The 20,673-nt window shown below is 53.3% G+C and overlaps 1 protein-coding gene across 1 annotated transcript; it reads left to right on the top strand.

Annotated features, from left to right (window-relative positions):
• The first annotated feature begins 296 nt into the window (after window positions 1–296).
• On the top strand, window positions 297–20,264 carry LOC125425736 (vitelline membrane outer layer protein 1-like). Its single transcript, XM_048483310.1, has 3 exons — window positions 297–539; window positions 1,612–1,706; window positions 19,910–20,264. Exons 1-3 carry the CDS (start codon window positions 348–350, stop codon window positions 20,235–20,237), a joined length of 615 nt encoding a protein of 204 aa, XP_048339267.1. The 5' UTR covers window positions 297–347; the 3' UTR covers window positions 20,238–20,264.
• Window positions 20,265–20,673: the final 409 nt, after the last annotated feature.

Raw genomic sequence — 20,673 nt, 5'->3', positions numbered from 1 at the left:
GCACCCCTAAAGGTGGCTGCCTCGAGCAGTCATGGGGCTGGCCAGGGCCACGAGCCAGTCTGTGCCACGAGCCGTGGCCATTCGAGGCCTCCTGTCCTTCCCCACCCAGCTGCTTGTTTGGCCAGCAACAGCTTCCGAGATAAAAGCAGCGTCTTCTGAACGGAGCCTGGAGCCTGCTGCTGACCTCTGTGTGGACCTCCAGGGCAGGTGTTCAGGGAGCCCAGGACACTCCGACCTCAGCCTGGGAGATAAGAGCTCTGCTTAGCCATCAGGACAAGTGGGTGTTGCCGGCTGAGGACAAAAACCTGCTTTCCAGCTGGGCACAGAGGCTGCCGGAGCTCGACATCATGCGCGCCTCTGTGGGCATCCTCCTCTGCCTCGTTCACAGCCTCACTGTGGGATCCGAACACCTGGCAAAGGCCGGAAGGCCCCCGAACGACAAGCAGGTCATCAGTGTTGGCAATGGAGGGCCGTGGGGTGCCTGGGGGAGGCCGGAATTCTGCCCAGAAGGCACCTGTGCCAATGCTTTTAAGCTGCAGGTATGTGTGCGAAAGGCAATGCAGAGGGCAGGGAGGAACGGGCTCACAGGTGCTTGCCACTGGATGGCCCCTCCTGGGAAATGACCTGAATCCTCAGCCAAGGTGGTCTGCGGGAAATGCTGGTCAGGCCAGGGTTGTCCACCTACCTGCAGCCGCAGCAGTGGAAGAAGGTGAGCCAAGAGGGAGAAGAAGGGCGTGTAAGGGGGCGGGAAAGCCAGCGAAAAGAAGGGAAACCTGCCACCGGGGTTGGGGGTGGAAGCCAGGGGAGAGACACAGCCGTGGGACAAAGGCAAGACTGGGCGGTGGGATATTGGAGAAGCCTGTTCAGCGGTGGAATCGGCTGCTCAAGGCGAGGGTGGAGGCTCCGTTCCTGGAGCTACTGAAGTGGAGCAGCAGTGGCGTAGGAGGTTTAGAGCTCGTGTATCTAATCTGGAGGAACCGGGTTTGATTCTCCGCTCTGCCGCCTGAGCTGTGGAGGCTTATCTGGGGAATTCAGATTAGCCTGGGCACTCCCACACACGCCAGCTGGGTGACCTTGGGCTAGTCACAGCTCTTCGGGGCTCTCTCAGCCCCACCCACCTCACAGGGTGTTTGTTGTGAGGGGGGAAGGGCAAGGAGATTGTCAGCCCCTTTGAGTCTCCTGCAGGAGAGAAAGGGGGGATATAAACCCAAACTCTTCTTCTTCTTCTTATTGGACAGGGCTGCTTGAGCTCATACTGCACAGTGCAGGGGGTGAGCTGGGTTGTCCTGACGCCCTTTCCAACTTAAGACTTGTCTGATGCTATGATCGCCCCCCCCCCGGCACCCCATGGTGGAGTCCACTGAGCCCAGTAGTGCCATTTGAGGATGGGGGGGGGGGCAGCCATGCCTTGGTCTCTCTCACAAGCAGAGCTCCAGCTGGAAGGGAAGCCCCCCGGCCGTTTGGGCAGCCTGGGCAGAGCCCTCTTTCCCGGCAGCCTCTGCGGAGGGACCTTCAGACGTGGCTGCTGGCGTGGCCTTGAGGTTTGCTCGTGACACCCCTGCAGCTCCCGCTACACCCCCCCCATCCCTTTTCTCTCTGTCCCCTTCAAAGGTTCACTCACCAGCCAACGGCACAGACAAGACGGGCGTCAACGGGATCAAGCTGCGCTGCTCCAATCTGTCCACCGTCACCTCCACTGTGGGGCCGTGAGTAACTTCTTCTTCTAACTCAGGGCACAGTTTGGGGGGAGGCAGCAGGGCTCTTCCCCCTCTAGTGAGAGCAACCTGGGAGGTGGGGTGGGGTCAGAGGTGGGATCCAGCCGGTTCTCACAGGTTCCCGAGAGTAGGTTACTCATTATTTGTGTGTGCCGAGAGGGGGTGACTCATGGGTGATTTTGCCACATGATTTTGGGCTCAGTTACGCGCTTCCTCTCAGCAGTAGCGCGCAGAACTTGAAGCAGTCTAGCAGGAGGTGCACCGGCGTGCGTGGCAGCCTGTGCCTGCGTGCATTCGTTTCCCGCCCAAGGACCGGCGCAGCGGCTGCGACCTTGCCACAGCCCCGCCCAGGAACGCCCCGCCCCCGGAATGCCCGGCCACGCCCCCGTCGTGCCCCGCCCAGCCCCATTGGCGCTACGCCGCAGTTTGAATCCCACCACTGTGGGAACCTGTTCCTAAAATGTTTGGATCCCACCACCGGGTGGGGTCGGGTGGGGCTCTTTCAGCAAAGGAACCACGAGAGGCCCACCCTGCCTGCACACAGACCAGATCAGCCGGCCTCTGGCTGTCCAGACCCATCTGCTCCGGTCTCCTCAGTCGTGTGGCTGCTCTGTGGAGAAGGGGGCAGTGGAGCGGAAGGAGGAAAAAGTCCCTTTTGCTGCATCCCTTCCCTGTCCTGGTCCTGAACTGGTCTAGTGCTGCAGTTGAGAGTGTTGGGCTCTAAGCCGGCCTGGTACAGTGGCTAAGAGGGATGGACTCTGAGCCGGAGAACTGGGCTCAATTCCCCACTCCTCCACATGAGCAGGGGGCTCTAATCTGGTGGACGTGAACCGGACATGTTTCCCTGCTCCTCCACTTGAAGCCTGCTGGGTGGCCTTGGGCCACACAGTTCTCTCAGAACTCTCTCAGTCCCACCTGCCTCACGAAGTGTCTGTTGTGGGGAGGGAAAAGGATAGGCATTTGCAAGCTCCCGTGAGCCTCCTTACAGGAGGGAAAGGCAGAGTATAAAACCAAACTGGGAGCAGCAGTGGCGTAGGAGGTTAAGATCTCGTGTATCTAACCGTGAGGAACCGGGTTTGATTCCCAGCTCTGCCGCCTGAGCTGTGGAGGCTGATCTGGGGAATTCAGATTAGCCTGTGCACTCCCACACATGCCAGCTGGGTGACCTTGGGCTAGTCACAGCTTCTCGGAGCTCTCTCAGCCCCACCCACCTCACAGGGTGTTTGTTGTGAGGGGGGAAGGGAAAGGAGATTGTCAGCCCCTTTGAGTCTCCTACAGGAGAGAAAGGGGGGATATAAATCCAAACTCTTCTTCTTCTTCTTCTACCTCACAGGGTGTTTGTTGTGAGGGGGGAAGGGCAAGGAGATTGTCAGCCCCTTTGAGTCTCCTGCAGGAGAGAAAGGGGGGATATAAATCCAAACTCCTCTTCTTCTTCTTCTCTTCTGGGTTCGATTCCCCACTCCTCCATGTGAGCGGCGGACTCCTGTCTGGTGAACTGGATTAATTTCCGTGCTCCTGCACATGAAGCCTGCTGGGTGACCTTGGGCTTGCTGCAGTTCTCTCAGAACTCTCTCAGAACAGTTCTCACCTCTCTCGCAAGGTGCCTGTTGTGGGGATTGTGAGTGTCAGCCATTCTGAGACTCCTTAAGGTAGAGAAAAAATGGGACTAAAGACCTTCTCTTCCTCTCCTGAACTTGAGTAGGTGGTTGAATTTCAGTCTTTGGCCCCCCCTGAAGTGAAAATCTGAGCAAGCCGCCAATCGACTCACAGCCCGGGTGTTAAACTCCCTGGCAGCCACATGAGAAATGCCTCTTTCACGACGGCTTGGTGGGGACGTGAGCGCCATGTGTGCGCGGAACAATTTTGGAAGCGACATTTGCAAACAGGCATTCTATGTTTGAAAGCGACGCAACGGGCAGATTGGCAGTCACTGACACATTTGGGGGAAAGTGCACAGAATGAGGGCCGTTTGTTTTGTTCCTTAAAACGCTGGATTCATTAATATCCTCGTTAGATCAGGTGTGCAGAGATCTTATTACATTTGCGTGACATTTGCACCGGTTTCAATGATCAACACGCTCCCAGATGTATTTTTTTTTTGTGTTGTCTCCCAGGCAACTGGAATGAAATCCTCAGAAGCTGTTTCCCTCGCCCAAAGGACCCTACACCCGCCCCTCCCCCCCGCCCCCAATTTCCCGCTCTGGAGTTAATCAGAGACATCACACATTTTTAGATCTTATTTCTTTCTCTCCATCCAATTTGGAGGAAACTTCCAGGAACTTAGTATTATTAATATTGTTTTTAGTATTAGTATTATTAATATTGTTTTTTCTGGGTTTTAGAAGGCTGCTTATTCTGAGTTTTGTATTTTAACTACTTATCACTTATTTATTGGGCACATTGTTTTAGTTGTGATTTTGTTGTACACCGCCCAGAGCCCTCCGGGGGTGGGCGGTTTATCAAATTCAATTAATTAATTAATTGATTGATTGATTGATTGGTTGATTGACTGATTGACTGATTGATTTAATAATAATAATAATAATAATAATAATAATAATAATAATAATAATAATAATAATAATAATAATAATAATAATAATAAGAAGAAGAAGAAGAAGAAGAAGAAGAAGAAGAAGAATTTGAGCCCTCATGAGAGGGATCCGCTAAACTGTGCAGAGGGACATCCCAATGCCTTCCATCTCCCCTGCTGAGTGGGCTCACATGGGGGGGGGCGGGGCGGGGGCAGAGCTGATACCTGTTCTTTGCTGCTTCCAGACAGAAGCTTCTTTTCAAACATGCCAGGCCTGCGGGGAGGGGATTGGGCAAGATGGTGGAGAGGCCAAGAGGCTCCCTGCTTGCCATGCAGAAAGGTTCAACACCCCTGGCCATTGGGGGCATGAAAGAGTGCAATCTGAGACTCTGGAGAGCTGTTGCCCGTCTAAGTAGACAAAAGGCCTGATTTAGTACCAGGCAGCTCCCTGTGCCTTCATAGAAACTGCTGCTTTGTTCCCTTGCCTGCCATGCCATCTCCCTGCGTATACAAGCAAAGCTCTTGCTTGCTCCTGCAGTCAGTCTGCCACACAACTGCTTGGATGACTCTTGAGAAGAGTTCCACCATTTATACAGGGCAAGTCACAACACAAGCCTTTATTGGCATATAAAACAAGACAAAATTTCAAAACAAAACAAGGTTAAGAAATGCAGTCAAAACTACTAATTTCCAGTATAAAATTTGCAACAGTTTCACAAAAGAGCACATCAGAGCTGTTCAGGAGATTGGGTATCTTATAACACTCATGCCACTGAGAACATTGCAAGAAAATGGAATTCATGTATTTCATGCGTATCTTATTGTATTTAGGGCATCGAAACAGAGAATGGTCAAGTGTTTCAACCGTAGTCATATCACATGAACAAGCTCTTTTAGAACGTCCCATATTCTTAAATCTTCCCTCCAGCAGAGCTGATGGCAGCACATTACATCTTGCAGTAGCCGAGGCTCTCCTCTGGGTGGGATTAATCAGCAGACGAAGATATGCTGCCATAATTCCACGCTCGCGTGGATAGCTTTAAAAGGGGCTTGGACAGATTTATGGAGGAGAAGTCGATTTATGGCTACCAATCTTGATCCTCCTTGATCTGAGATTGCAAATGCCTTAACAGACCAGGTGATCGGGAGCAACACCCGCAGAAGGCCATTGCTTTCACCTCCTGCATGTGAGCTCCCAAAGGCACCTGGTGGGCCACTGCGAGTAGCAGAGTGCTGGACTAGATGGACTCTGGTCTGATCCAGCTGGCTTGTTCTTATGTTCTTATGTTCTAATAATGTAGTCGGAGAACAGGTTGTCTTGGCAGCAAGAGTCAAATTATGAAAATCAAGATCCAAGAGCCTATTCTTAACTAGTCTGAAGGCTTCCACCTTTGTGAGCATAAGGAGCGATTCCAAGGGGAAACCAATAGCTTCAACCTTTCTAAAGATCAAAGTATACCATTCTGAAATAAAGTGATCTGATAAACAGAGAGGGAATATAGCTATTGGATCCCACTAGAAAATGTATATGCAGCCAATATTTGATGGCCCTTATCCATGCCAAGGTTTCTAGAGTTGTTTGACCCATCTCTATGCACAATGCAGCATATACAGGGCAAGTCCATTTCCCCAGCCAGGGCAACTGCAGGATGGCCAGGGAATGCGCATGAACACATCAAACTGCACTCTGCTGAATCGAGCATTGGCCACCAGACCCAAAGGGCAGCGTCTCCATAGCAGGCAGCAGTTCCCCAGGTCTTCAGGAGATCTTTCACATGGACTGCCTGATCCTCCTTTCCTGTGGCTGCGTCAGGTCCCAGAACCTTAAGCGAATAAACAAACTCTGAAGTATCAATCAGCAGCATTTATTGATGAGGTATCAAAGCTCCATACTTGGCAACGTCAGCTCTAAAGAAGCTGGTATTTGCAGAACCATATATCCCCTAACAAGTCCCCCCTCCCAACTCCCCCTGAGGCGGCCTCTGGTGTAGTAGTGCACTGCCGACCCAGCAGTGCCGTAGTAGAACGTTGGGACGCCAGCGGACCTGCGGCCTTGCCGGTCGCATCGCACCCCCACTCCTCATCCCCCCATGAGTCACAGGTCGTGAACTGTCTGGCTCAATCACCGGGCGCAGGGACAATGGTCTTGCCCCCAGGTGAGGATTAGGCTCAGACGCGTATGCTCCTCTCCGCACGTAGCCAGATGAGATCATACATCACATGATGATCTCCCGACCTCCCCTCCCGGAACTCCCCCAGCCCTCCCTCCTACACCGATAGAGTAACAATAAAAGGTGCCAGGAACCGCAGACGGGAGACTTCGCTAGGAACACGGACCTCGGTCTGCGCTGCTGGCGACATCTCCACCAGATGTTATCTCCGCTCTCGCTTCCTCGTTTCCTTACGCTGACGGCGGGTCGACTACAAGCTGGTGCCGAAACCCTCGAATCCTCGAACCTCCACCTGCTCACCGTCAGCTTCAGAAGGGCGATACCGAAGTCCGCTGGATCGGGCGCATCCAGGGACCAATGCGGTATTCGTCCTCTGATCGGCGCATCCAGAGACACGCTATCTCTAGACACTCTCTCGTCCGGACGAACACCGGTGAGTATGGGAGCTTGCAAAAGCAGGGCTTATGACAAGCACGTTGATCTAACTGAAAGTTTAACTAAATGCGGCAGGAGTCCTCAGAAGAGAAGGATGGCGAAATTGGTTGAGGAGATTGAAGCTCAGTGTCCATGGTACCCAGAGGGGGACATTGAATCTTAAGGACTGGGAAAACATCGGGCGCACTCTTCGCGACAGAGCCTTCGCTACCGATGTCGCTGCTACAGACGGAGACAATGTTTTGTCGCCATCAGCCTGCAGACCTATGGCTCCCTTGCTGTAGTAGCCGCCCTCCTTTCGATCTTTCACCTTCAATTTCAACCCCGAATTTTCTCTATCCACTAAATTGGGCCGCCTGTCCTCCTTTCTGCCCCTTGCTCCTCCAGCCATTTTCAACTTCCCTGCTCAGCTGCTCTCCTGTTCGCTTCATTTTTCGGCCACTGCACCTCCGCCAGCGCCCGCATTTGGCGCTGGTTTCAAAACTTCGCAGAATGAGATAGCCACGCATCTGCAGAAGAAAAGAACTCTGACGGAAGATCGATGCCGAGATTCTCGCATTGTGCCCCATCCACTTTACAGATACCGGTGAGGATGGCATAGTTAGTAATCGCCCTGAGCTATAATAATATCCTTACCGAGCTCCAGCAATGCGGGCGAAGAGTCACTAGCCCCTACGTGAGAGGCATGCTGGAAGCCATCGCGAAGGGAACCACCTAATGGTTCCAGATGACTGGAAAACCACCTTCGCAGATGCTCCTGAGCCCCGCGCACTTGTGGTCTGGGGAAAGTGAGTCTCGGCCAGCAATGCTTCAACAGAGCAGCCACCTCTGGCGGGCGCTTCACACCGGCCAGCTCAGCTTTTACGCTTCGGCGCTTTTGCCAATCCCAGCGACGATTGGGGTTCCGTTTCGAGGCCACCCTTACGCTTCTGAGGCCGAGAGAAGGCATTTTGTCAAAGTCCCCAATGCCGGGCCAGCCAACCCAGAGTTTCTCCTCCATCCGGCAGAAACCCCAAGAGCCCTATGCTGAATTTGTGAACAGGCTCCAGGAAGGCCAAGAGGTAGATAGCGAGGAGGCCCAAACGAGCCCCTCATGCGCCGCAAAGGAGAACGCTTCCATGGAGTGCCAGCAGGGCAATCACGGGCCTAGGCAAAATCCTGAACTGGCCGACATGCTTAAGGCTTGCCAGGACATTGGGTCCTCCGCCCACTGCTAGCCTCCTCGCCGCAGCACTTCCACCGCGGAGACAGTCTCAGACGACTGCTTAACCGCGCAGACCCGGCACTCCGGCGAGGTAGGCAGTCTCGGGGGGGCCTACAACCCCGATGGAGGAGGGTCTCCCCAGGAGTGAGAAGGCCACCTAAACCGGTGCCCACGCTGCTGAAGGGCTTCCACTGGAGAAACGACCGTCTGCCGGAAACTCCTGCCCAGGACCAAGAAGGGAGGAGAGGCACCAGAGCAGACTCAAACGCCAAGGCCAAACCACCTCCGTGGCATCTCGCTCGCATGCACCCAGCCCATCTCCTTTGGTTCCCCACGAGGTTCTTGTCGCCCCAACCCAGTATGACGAGCCCATCCCTACCGGGACAATTGGGCTGGTGCTGCCAAAGGCCTCGCTGAACAGATTGTTCATCGCCCCCGGAGGATCGCACTCCACGCACTGGGCGACCCATCCACCTCCAGGTCTGACAAACATCCTACAGGAGCTGCCCGCCGAGCCAGCTGCGCCAGCTGGATTCTCTTGCCCCGCGCTGCCCGCTCAATAAAGGCTACTTAGCCCCAGTGCCAACATGGCGCAGCCTACACCACCGGCCGCGAGCGTGGAGACTCTATCGAGCCTCCGTCCATATCTGGAGCTTCGCCATAGTTGGCGCAAGTTTAAGGGCCTGGTGTGGACACCGGGCGCTGATGTTACCGTCATCAGATGGCAGCGAGTGGTTCAATTCAGTGGCGATTGCCCGCGACATCTGGGAGACAAACCAAGGCGATGAGCATCCGGCCGCGGTCAACAGCCCAGGACTTGAGCGGCAGCTCAGTCCGCCCCATCGTTTGTAGACATCCATGTCTTCTGGGAAGAGACCTCATGAGTCAGGTTAAAAGCGACTCTGGTCTGGGATGGAGTAAAGCCGTCCGCGGATCATTGATTCCAATCGCCTTCGAGTTGCCTCCCACTTCCACAGGAAATCTGTTTCCTCTCCCTCCCTTTTCCTTCTGTTTTTCGACCAGTAAAGGCGGAGCCACTGGCTGACTGGCTCCTCCCTGATTAAAAAATCTGGGCCCGCCCTGATACCGCAGCACTGTCAGGACAGGCCCAGTTTAAAAGGGGGCTGCCATTATGCCGCTTAATAATCCAAACCCGTTTGGGTTATGCCCAGCTTCTGGCAACTTTATCAGTACCACATTAAAGCGTTGGCGCCAGTCGGCTTCGCCTTTAAGGAGCGTCTCGGCGGCTGCAATTCCCAAGATAATTCGATCACAAAATTTAGCACCATCCAGCTTCCTGCATTAGCCACCAAGGTCCGCGGTAGTACAACTCCCTTGCAAAGAAACCCCCCTTTCTTTTCTCCCTTTGTGTGTACAAGGAATTTGCCTCTATTGCCTGATTGCTTCATTATCTCGATGCAATCTATCCCCAAAAGGTGCGCTCCAAAGCCCCTTTTGTGTTGCTGATTAAGTATGCATACCCACAACTCCCCAGGACTCGCCTTCGTTCCCTCCCCTCGAGGTTCGCGCGCACTTCTGATGACGCCAGCTAATTCCCACCAGGGTCGCCTTTACCTCCTGCCCTCCTGTCAAACAACTAAAGAAAGAGGAGTGTAGGCCCCAGGAGGGTTGCATTAAAAGCAACCTTCACAGGCTGCAAAACAAGCCTTCTTCCTTCCCATATTAAATCTAAACACTAATCCTCGGGATCCCACCGCCATCCGCTTAGAACTGAGCTTAACTCCGGGAAAGGGGTGTGTTTCAGTTCCTCTTCCTACAGGTTCCCTGACTCGGGATTCGCCATGATTATGGCCAGCCCATGGAATGGCGCCAGGAGGAAACTAACTCCCCATCCCGGAGATGGAACGCATCTCTCAGAGGATCCCGCCCAGCTTATCCCAGCAGGAACGCCACGCCAACGCCAAAGACCCTAATGACCTGGGAGATTAAGGCGACCGCCAGGCCTCCTACGCCGCTGCGCCAGCAAGACCACCCCGAGACCGAACCTTCTGTGCCGCTTCTTTATGACATCATCACCACCAAGTCAGCGACCACCATCCTTGCCCGTTTGCTGCCTCCTTACCGATGGCTTATCGGCCACCCCTGGCAAGCTTTCACCAGACCAACATCTGGGAGCAGTTTGCTGCCGCTGCCAACGCCTCATCCTTCTGCCTGGCCAGTACCTAGGAGTCGAGCCTGCTGAGTTCCTGCCTGCTCCCCGCCTGCAAAGCACCCGAGACTTCCTAGCGAGTCTGCTGAGCCCTCCCCATGAATGCCTCATCCATCAGATATTCTATGAGCCGCACTGGGGACCCGGCTGGCCCAAACCCTCCGGCTGGCTGCCTCTTTGTCACCAAGACGTCGCTAACCACGAATCCAACACCCGCCGCATCACCGGGCGCAGCCGAACGGGAACCGTAATCTCGGCCCATTCGCCGCTCGCCAGTTGGAACTGCATCATCACATGGAGGACATTCCCCGTAGTTCGAAACATCCTGCTCCCCAGGGCTGGTTCTGACCCGCGGGAGAGGACGCTTAACTACATCCTCACCGACTTCGTCGAACTCTTGTTGCCTCACGCCACCATTAGCCCCACCCCAGGCTCCCCGAGCCTGGACTGTAAAGGATTCAATGGTGTTGATGGTGAGGTAACTTGAGTGCATTCCACAGTCTCGGCGATGGGCCAGATGCATCGGGCGGAGACTTTATCTTTAAGTGCTGGAGATGAAAGCCTCGTCTCTACGGGAAGCAGGAAGGGATGGGGTGACCGGTATTATAACCGGGTGCTTCTGGCGGAAGTGTCATTCCCACTCGCGTGTATTTGTTTAAGATGTCTTAATAAATGGACTTTACCCAAAGCCTTTTATTTCTGCTTCTATGGAATTCCTTACATTGTGGCAGGAACTTAATTCATCTATACTCCTGTGTGAAAACCCTTTGTCTGCGATGGAGAGGTTGAATGTTACTGCGATAAAAAGCGGTAGCCCCCAAAGAGGGTCTGACCTTCCCTTCTGATCTGGAGGAACCAGCAGGAGAACGGCCTCGCTGGTGGCTCTTTCCGCCCCTCTATCAGCACGAAGTCTTCCTTTACCGCTGGAATCCAGGGACGGACGACTTCCACCATGGGACTTCCCATGAGTCGCTTGGGGCGCTGTCTGCGGATCGAAAGCCAGGATCGGATCTCTACCCGCTCGTGATTACAAACTACGCAACCTGTCATGGAGGAGACGGCTTGACCACCTTCATGCGGCAAACTCCAGGAATCCATTGAATCCATTCCTGGACTCGTGATTTTGCGTGATGCTCCCGAAGAACCACCGCGGGCACAGCACTGGGGCCCGCCCAAAGGACACCGACTAAACCGAATTGGGAGGGGTATCCGGTATCAGCCTCTAATCGACCCCTAATCCCGGCCAGCAACTCCATCCTGAGGTGCCTCTCGGGAGCCACCGGGTGGCTGGCGCTACGTGCTCTCCGGGATAATTCGCCCCAGACCTACTCTTAAGAGTCCGGAAGAAAGCCTGCCTTCCCAGCCGACTGCTTCCTCTCCCATCGAGAGGACTGGGATGAGGAAGTGATTCATCACAGACTTCTGCCGCATGGGAACCGCGGAACGCCAGCTATGGGAGGAGGAACGGGCATGCCTGCAGCAAGAGCTAAACCTGCAGAGGGACCGGAACAGCAACTAAAGAAGTAGCTCGAAGTTGACCGCCAAGGACGGGCCTCCAACTACAATATGCCCAGAATCGGGTCAGTCCATGACAAAGTCCTGAACGTTCCAGACTGATTTACAACGCAACGCCGGTGCTGCTTCAGGTTCTTAAGCACGCTAAAGTGAGCTCACTAGCCCTTAAACGACCTAACTGGCTAAATTGAAACGGTAAAAAGCTGCTTTTGCATGCGCACTAGATGCATTGGCTCGCAAGGAGAGGAGCTGGCTATGCTGGAGAGGGAACTGTGCTAGGCAGCAGACCGAAGCCCTGAGTTGAGTTATGCTGTTACTGATCACGGTGCCATTTATTCAACCTGCTACCCAAATCCAGCGCACCGCCAGCTCGACTCGCCTGCATAACAGCTGCCTGCCCAACCTGCTCTCAACTCACAAGAATCCACCTCCCCAGCTCCTGGGCAACCTGGCGCCAAGGGGAGCCAATAACGGGCTACTATCGGCCTCCGGCACCAGCCCGCTTGATGGGACTGCTTCCAAACTTCCGCTTATCTTTGGTAACTCAATGCCCACTTGAAGACCATATGATGATTTATACCGTCTGAGCGAAAATACGGACATCGCTCAGTCCTGGATGGTAGCAGCCGACGTTCAGGATCATTTTGACTTGCAGGAGAGGGACTTCGCATTATGCCCGTGATTCTCCAAGCCTTAAGAGCCGCCAAGATCCAGGCGCCGAGAATGAAGCTTACCGGGCATCTATCAAAACCATCCAGCAAGGCAACCGCCCGCTTGCAGAATTTGTCCGCAGGAATTTCAGCGGCGCTGCCCTCGACTCTCCTGAGTGGCCTGAACGCATGAAATGCTAATACTTCTCAGATGCTGTGGACGCGTACATGCGGAAACGGCCTTTTAATTCGGGTTCCTTTATTGCAGATTGATCCAGTTAACCTAAGTAGCCGCCTCCTCGCTTGGAATATGCTGCTACGATAGTCAGCCTACTTCAAAACCACTACTGTGTCCACCAAGTCAAGCCCCAACAAAACCACCTCTCTGAACCGCCGCCGATTGTGTCTTACCGCGAGGGCCAGGTCATCTAGTCACTAACTGTCCCAAGAAACAAAACCAACCGCCTCCAGCCCACAAGACTGCTCAAACCACCACGCAGGTCAGGGTCGGGCCCTGACTGGCTCTCGCTCTGTGCCAGTTACCGGCTACACCCAGAGGAGGGGAAGCAGCTGTTTGCCTTCTTCATCTCCATGGACATGGGCCCTAATTCTATCACGTGAGTGATGCAGCGCTTCCTATTACTGTTCAAGCATTTCTGGCCAAACCCCCGCTAAACACACCGCATTATAGCCTCGCCCTTGTGTGGATTCCGCTCCTATTGCTTAATCAGGTGGCGGGAGGAGCTTAGGTCTGGACCGACTCCCCTGGCTAAGCCCATACCTTTCACCTGCCGGGATCGCAGCCCTCGAACGTAAGGACCGCCCAGTACAAACACAGCCGGTTCTCTCCGTACCACCATTGGGAGAAGATTGTTTACGCCAGTGGCCAAACACTCCATAGTTTTGGGCATGCCTTGGTTATTGTTACATGAACCAAAATTCATTTGGAAAGAAAGAATCCTAGAATTCACTGACCCTCCCTCGCGGTGAACACATGAATTGGGAAGAAAACCCAACGCTTACCGACACATCCCTCCCCTGGCTTCCTCAGTGATTGCCCGATTCTATTACATTCCACCTGCATATCATGATCTAGCCAGAGTTTTTCAGGAGCAGGAATGCCATCAGTTGCCACCCCACAGAGACACTGACTGTAAAATTGTCATACAACCAGGGGCACAACTACCCAAGGGTAGAATCTACCGCGATGAGTCCCAATGAGGAGAAGGAACCCGCGTCTTCTTAGACAAGAACCTTGCTCAAAGGGTTCATAATGGGGCGGGCTACCAAACACACCCACGCCAGCCCTGCTTTGTTTGTCAAAGAAAGATGGGCTCCTACGGCTTGCACAGATTATCGAGGTCCACGCGTTCCCTGTCCAATAAATATCCTTTGCCTTTGATCATGACCTTTGGATGCACTCCGCAAAGGACGATTTTTACTAAATTGACTTGAGAGAAGCTTACTACAGAGTCAGAATTGCTGAAGGCTATGAACACCTGACTGCGCTAACACAAGTTTGACAGTTGAATATTTAATAATGCCATTCGCTGCGGGGCCCCGGAGCTTTATGGCCCTTATCAACGAAGTGTTCTCCATGATTTACTGTACAAAGGAGTTGTTGTAATACTTAGATGACGCTTTAATTTACTCACAAACCATAGAAGAGCATGAAATGTTGGTTCGAGAGGTATTGAACGCTGTTGATAACTCTCTCTTGCTAAACTTCCAAATGCTGTTTCCATCAGACCTCCATTGACTATTTAAGTTACCGATCTCGCCTGAGGGCTTAAAATGGATCCTGCTAAAATTGACGCAGAGTCCTCCAATGGCCTGCCCCCCACCAACCGCAAAGAACTCCAGTCATTTCTGGTTTTGCTAATTTCTATCGTGGACTTTATACCCACCCGCTGAATCCAATCCCTCCTCTCACAGACCTCTACGCATCTAAGGGTAAGGATCCACTATCCGCCAAGCCCGGGCCCCCCCCCTTCCTGGTCTGAGGAATGTCAAACAGCCTTTCAACTGTTAAAATCTGCTTTTACCACTGAACCTATCCTAAAGCACCCTGACCTGGTGATCTCCCTCGCTTGTGGTTCACGCGGATGCCTCGGACAAAGCACTTGGGGCAGCCCTGCAGAAAAATAAAAGATGGTAGCTGGTTCCGCGGTATTTATTTGTCTAAAAGTTCTCTGGTGCCAACTCAACTGGACTGTGGAGACAAAGAGACTGCGCCATCAAAAGTAGCACTTCTCCACTTGGCGCTGGAGGCTAAGCACCCTTCAAGTTTGGTCGGATCATAAAACCGGCAGCTCTTTTCCACCCTCAAGATGTCCGCCAAAACAACTACGCAATGCATTTCTTCGCTTCTTTACAGTCCATTTTTCCAGGAAAACCAACAACTGCTGACGCCGGGCTTACCCGAGGGGGGGTGGAGCCACCTACGGTGACATTCCACGCGACTGTTCTTTTCCCCCCCCCCTCCCAGTTGGGGTTATTGTCACCCGATCTCAAACGCCCGCTTCTCTCCAATTCCCCATTCCCAGTCTCGCTCTCCTTTCTCCGCGGAACTGGAGGAGGCGTGGGCTAAACGAGCCTCCAGCAGCCGAAGGAGACTCCCAATTGGCGCTTTGGAGAACGGGAGTTTACGGAGTGGGGAATGTTGCACGCGCTCTCCCTCCCGCAAGCAGGTTCTTTGGAGGCTTGCCACGATGCCCGCTCAGCTGACATTTTGCTTTTTGAAAACTTCTGCATTTAGCCCGCCGCAGTTCTGGTGGCCGCAATGCGCAAAGACATTGAGGCATACATTAAAGGCTGATCGGTTTGTGAACAAGCCAAAGCCATACCGGGAAAGCCCCATGGACTGCTGAAACCTCTCCCCGTAGCCTCCTGCCCTCTTTGGGAGGTCATCTCTATGGACTTTATTACAGACTTGCCCGAAAAGTCATGGCAACACAGTTTTATGGGTGGTGAATTTATTCTCTAAGCAAGCCCATTTTATTCCATGTGCTTCCATCCCTCCGCCTCCTAAGTTGGCACGGCTGTTTATTCAACATGTTTACCGCCTCCATTCCTCGTGGTTCCTCAATCGCCGCCCCCAATTCATCTCAAAGTTTTGGAAAGCTGCTTGGGGTTGTTGGGGCCGCTTCGCCGCCGCCTCTACCACTAAAGTGACGGGCGAGACGGAGAGAACGAACAGAACCCTAGGAGCAGTATTTTACGTTGTTACACCAACTACCACCAAGACACTGCTTAACTTATTCCGCTTAAGGAGTAATGCCTATAACAATGCGGTTCATAGAAGTTAAAGAAAACCCTTTGAAATTGTGTCAGGTTCGGTCAGCCTTTCCCGCCGCTGCCACAACTACCCGCGAGCTGGCAAGCACCCCAGAATTTCATCAATGGATTTCATCCCTAGCCGAGGGGATGGAAGTCGTCCAGACCTCTTACAACAAGCAAAGGACTCCCAAAACTGCAGGCGGATAAACACCGCCGGATTTCTCGCGGTGGGCTCCTGGGTGTATTTATCTACAAAAAAATCTTAGAGACGGCATAAATTTTCCACACTTGGCAAGAGATTTGTGGGACCTTTTTTCAGATTACTAAAGTGATTAATGATGTCACTGCCCGCTTAGATTTGCCTAACTCTTAGTAAGTAACATCCATCCTGTCTTCCATTCCAGCTTGCTCAAGGAGGCTCCCGCCCGATGCCGTTCGGCACGACCGGAGAGGCCCCACCGACTATTATTGATGGCTACAAACACTACTTAAATTGACGCTTATCCTGACTTCCCCGCTTAATCGCAAACGCTTGCAATATTTAGTTTCGCGATATTCCTCGGTATAATCAATGGGTTTATTCAAAACATTGAAGCCCCCACCCTATTGCTGCTTTCCACCGCCAGCTCCGACAAACCTGGGGAAGGGGTCTTCTTTAGGGAGGCAGAGTGTAAAGGATTCAATGGTGTTGATGGTGAGGTAACCTTGAGTGCATTCCACAGCCCGGGCGATGGGCACAGATGCATCGGGCGAGACTTTATCTTTGGCGCTGGAGATGAAGCCTCTGTTCCCATGGGAAGCAGGAAGGGGGGTGGGGGTGACTGGTATTATAACCGGTGCTTCTGGCGGGAAGTGTCATCTGCCACTGCGTATTTGACTTTCTAAGATGTCTTAATAAATGGACTTTTACTCCAAAAGCCTTTTATTTCTGCTTCTATGGAATTTACACCGCCGCTCTGCTCTCGGACCCTCCTGTCGGAGCGACGGGGTCTGCTGAGTTCGCCTCCCGAGCCTCCCTAGTGGGGTCCCCGGACCGCCTTCCTACAATGCTAAGACTATTGGCCGGTTGGCCTGTGCCCCCATGGTCCATCAATCCTCTACCTCCACCGCCTGGGATGCCCTGGCTCGAAAGCAGCAGTGAACTCGGCCAAGCTTACCCTAGACAATCGTGCCGCTATTGATTATTTGTTGTTGTTACATCACCAAGGTTGTGAGAATGTACATAATATGTGTTGTTTTAATCTTTCTGATAATTCCCAGTTGATCCAATACGAAAGTGCGTGAGCTGCAAGAAGTTGTATCTAATCTGAAGTATGATGTGTTCTTGCTCATTGGTGGTCAGCCCTCTGAGCTGGCTGCCGAGTGATGGTGGTTGAGTGCTACAGCTCTGCATTGGTTTAATTGTGTGCCTTTGGTTATCGGATCTTGCTTCCTCGCTCAATGCGTGTCTAATATTGCCTGTAACGCGGTGTAAGAAACCCCTCGCATTTCCTACCCCGCAACTGTTCTAATGTTGCACAAGCAGTTTGGCCAACTAACCAAACGGGCGGAGGAGACAAGCTGCCCCTTTAAATCAGCCCTAGCGCTTCGCCCTCAAAATGTAAAAGGAGATGTAGTAGTGCACTGCCGCACTCCAGCAGTGCCGTAGTAGAACGTTGGGGACGCTGAAGCGACTCGGCGGCCTTGCCGGGTCGTGACGCACCCCACTCTCATCCCCCATGAGTCACAGGTCGTGAACTGTCTGGCTCAATCATCGGGCGCAGGGACAATGGTCTTGCCCCAGGTGAGGATTAGGCTCAGACGCCAGACGCCCTCTCGCGACGTAGCCAGATGAGATCATACATCATGATGATCTCCCGACCTCCCGCCTCGAACTCCCCAGCCCTCCTCCTACACGCCTTTATAGAGTAATACAAAGGTGCCAGGAACCGCAGACGGGAGACTCGGGCTAGGAACACGGACCTCCGGCCTCCCGCTGCTGGCGATCTCCACCAGATGTTATCTCCGCGTCTCGTCTCGTTCTTACGCTGACCGCGTGGGTCGACTACACTCTGGAACCGAGACTGCCCCAAGGTCAGCAACAGATAGCGAAGGAGCCACCAGGTCTTCTACCCTCAGCAAGATAACAGTTGTCGTTCTTTTCTCATGAGACAGGAGATGCAGGGGAGGCCTAGTTTACTACAAAGCATGCAAAGCCTTAAAGCATTTCAAGGGAAGAATGCACAGTTCACAGTGGTAACAAACCATAGCCATAAATTTATGGTAGCCATAAATCAACTTCTCCTCCATAAAGCTATCCAGGTTAGTGGCCATCACCACCTCCTGTGGCAGCATATTCCAAACACCAATCACATGTTGTGTGAAGAAGTGTTTCCTTTTATTAGTCCTAATTCTCCCCAGCATTTTCAATGAATGCCCCTGGTTCTAGTATTAGAGAAAGAGAGAAAATGTCTCTGTCAACATTTTCTACCCCGCATAATTTTTTTTATAGACTTCAATCATATCTCTCAGACATCTCCCTCTCCAAACTAAAGAGTCCCAAACGCTGCAGCCTCTCCTCATAGGGAAGGTGCTCCAGTCCCTCAATCATCCTCATTGCCCTTCTCTGCACTTTTTCTATCTCCTCGATATCCTTTTTGAGATGTGGTGACCAGAACTGAACACTGTACTCCAAGTGCGGTCGCACCACTGCTTTATATAAGGGCATGACAATCTTTGCAGTTTTATTATCAACTCCTTTCCTAATTATCCTCAGCACAGAGTTTGCCTTTTTCACAGCTGCCATGCATTGACATTCCCATGGAACTATCAACTAAGACGCCTAAATCCCTTTCCTGGTCTGTGACTGATAGCACTGACCCCTATAGCGTGTATGTGAAGTTTGGATTTTTTGCCCCTATGTGCATCACTTTGCATTTTGCTACGTTGAACTGCATTTGCCATTTCTTAGCCCACTCACCTAATTTATCAAGGTCCGCTTGGAGCTCTTCGCAATCCTTTGTGGTCCTCACCACCCTACAATCATCCTCATTGCCCGCAAACTTGGCCACCACACTACCCACCCTCGGTGTAGCCATAGAGCCGTTCCCTGCAATCAAACCGCAAACTCACATCGCATTGTATTGTCGAAGGCTTTCACGGCCAGATTCAACTGGTCACATCACACCCAGCCCAGTGGTGGGATTCAGCCAGTTTGCACCAGTTCGGTAGAACCGGCACCTAATTTTTTGTTGAGTTTGGAGAACTGGTTGTTAACAGCCGCTTTCAGAGCTCCGGAGCAGCCGGACACCTCGCCCCTCGGCTGCTCTGAGGCGCTAGAAGCACTGGAGCCCCCTCTCCCGGGGGAGCGAGGGGGCTTTCAGAGCAGGGGCGGCAAGGCACCCCCACAAGAAGTTCCTCTGCAGCAAGTAAGTGTGTGCAGCGGAGGGGGGGGGGGTGTTACAGTATCCAAAATCCCTGCACACATCTTGAGAGCAGACAAGTAGATCAAGCTGATCTAGTCTGACAGCTGCTCCTCCCAGCACCTTGTCAGAACCAGCTGAAACCAGTCAGCTGTTCTTCGTTATGGTTGGTTTCTTGTTATAGAAAAGAGGTGCTTGCTTCCCAGCACTAGCTCTGAGGGGTTGCCTATTGCTGCAGGGCATGCTGCCCGTTTGCTGTTTGAGTTCCTGTAGGCCTGTGGTGGCGAACCTTTGGCACTCCAGATGTTATGGACTACAACTCCCATCAGCCCCTGCCGCCATGGCCAATTGGCTTTGCTGGCAAGGGCTGATGGGAATTGTAGTCCATAATATCTGGAGTGCCAAAGGTTCGCCACCACTGCTTAGGCACTGTAAAGATCTGCACTGTTGATAAAGTTTTTCCTCGCAGTAAAACTTCTGCGTGCAGTGGTAATTGCTTTCAGCTGTGCTCAGCCAGTGCTTACCAGGGGTAGGGAACCTGCGGCTCTCCAGATGTTCAGGAACTACAATTCCCATCAGCCCCTACCAGCATGGCCAATTGGCCATGCTGACAGAGGCTGATGGGAATTGTAGTTCCTGAACATCTGGAGAGCCGCAGGTTCCCTACCCCTGGCTTAGCCGCATCTTGCTGGCCTCTGTAGAGCAGGCTTTCTCTAGCGTAAACTCAACTCTGCGACAGGGGGCGCATGGCAGGGGGGCTTGGCGGGGTGTGGGTGCGAATCCCACCACTGATCCAGTCCTATCCCATTCCCCCCTTCTTTCTTCTTGTTCTTCAGGTGGGGAGCGTGGACCTCCGCTCGGCTGTGCCCCGTCGGCTACCTGGACTCCTTTGCCTTGCAGACCCAAGAGCCAGCCTCTCATCAGGACAACATGGCCGTGACCAACGTGGCGTTCACGTGCTCCTCCTCTAGCAGCCCCCTGGTGGGGGATGGGCTGCCTGAGGGTGTGCTCGGAGGCTGGAGCCCCGTGTGCCTGCAAGGGGGCATCTGTGGCATCCAGACCAAGGTGCAGACCCCCCAGGAGCAGGAGGATGAGACAGCCCTGAGCGATGTCCTCTTCTACTGCTGCTCATGCCCGCCTTCCAGGCCCCCTCGTTTCCCCTAGGCCCGTCAGGCCCAAAGGCCCCCCTCCTCCTCCTCCTCCTCCTCCTTCTCAATAAACCTTCATGACAGGAGCAGCCCCGGAGCCTGTGAGTGTGTGGATCTGAGGTGCCCCCAGAGGCCTGGTGGTGCTTCAACGCTAGTCTTGGTTTTCGGCAGCTTCAGCCAGCCCAGGATCGTGGCCTTCTGCGGGGCGATGAGCAGCCCCCTGGCTAGACTCAGGGCGAGGAGTGGCATCTGGGAGGAGGTGAGACTTCACAGTCTGGTTTTCACGTCTCTGGCTGTTCTGGTGGATTTAGTGGTGTCCTTCCTCCTGAGGAGACCCAGCAGAAAGGAGGCCCCTTGCCGCTGGGCAGGCACTCAGACGGCAGCTTTGGGCCCGTTGCCTTCTGGGGGGGCGGGTCTGGAATGAGGTAGTGAGACTCACCAGGGTGGGATGA

The sequence above is a fragment of the Sphaerodactylus townsendi genome, linkage group LG02 (genome assembly GCF_021028975.2).
Source record: "Sphaerodactylus townsendi isolate TG3544 linkage group LG02, MPM_Stown_v2.3, whole genome shotgun sequence".
NCBI classification, from domain to species: domain Eukaryota; kingdom Metazoa; phylum Chordata; class Lepidosauria; order Squamata; family Sphaerodactylidae; genus Sphaerodactylus; species Sphaerodactylus townsendi.
This window is presented reverse-complemented; position numbering and strand designations above follow the sequence as displayed.

Excerpts from the sequence above, each read along its gene's own strand:
- LOC125425736 (XM_048483310.1), top strand. The coding sequence starts at position 348 with ATGCGCGCCTCTGTGGGCATCCTCCTCTGCCTCGTTCACAGCCTCACT. Across the intron at positions 540-1,611 it reads CCAATGCTTTTAAGCTGCAG|GTTCACTCACCAGCCAACGG; the intron begins GTATGTGTGCGA and ends TCCCCTTCAAAG. Across the intron at positions 1,707-19,909 it reads GTCACCTCCACTGTGGGGCC|GTGGGGAGCGTGGACCTCCG; the intron begins GTGAGTAACTTC and ends CTTGTTCTTCAG.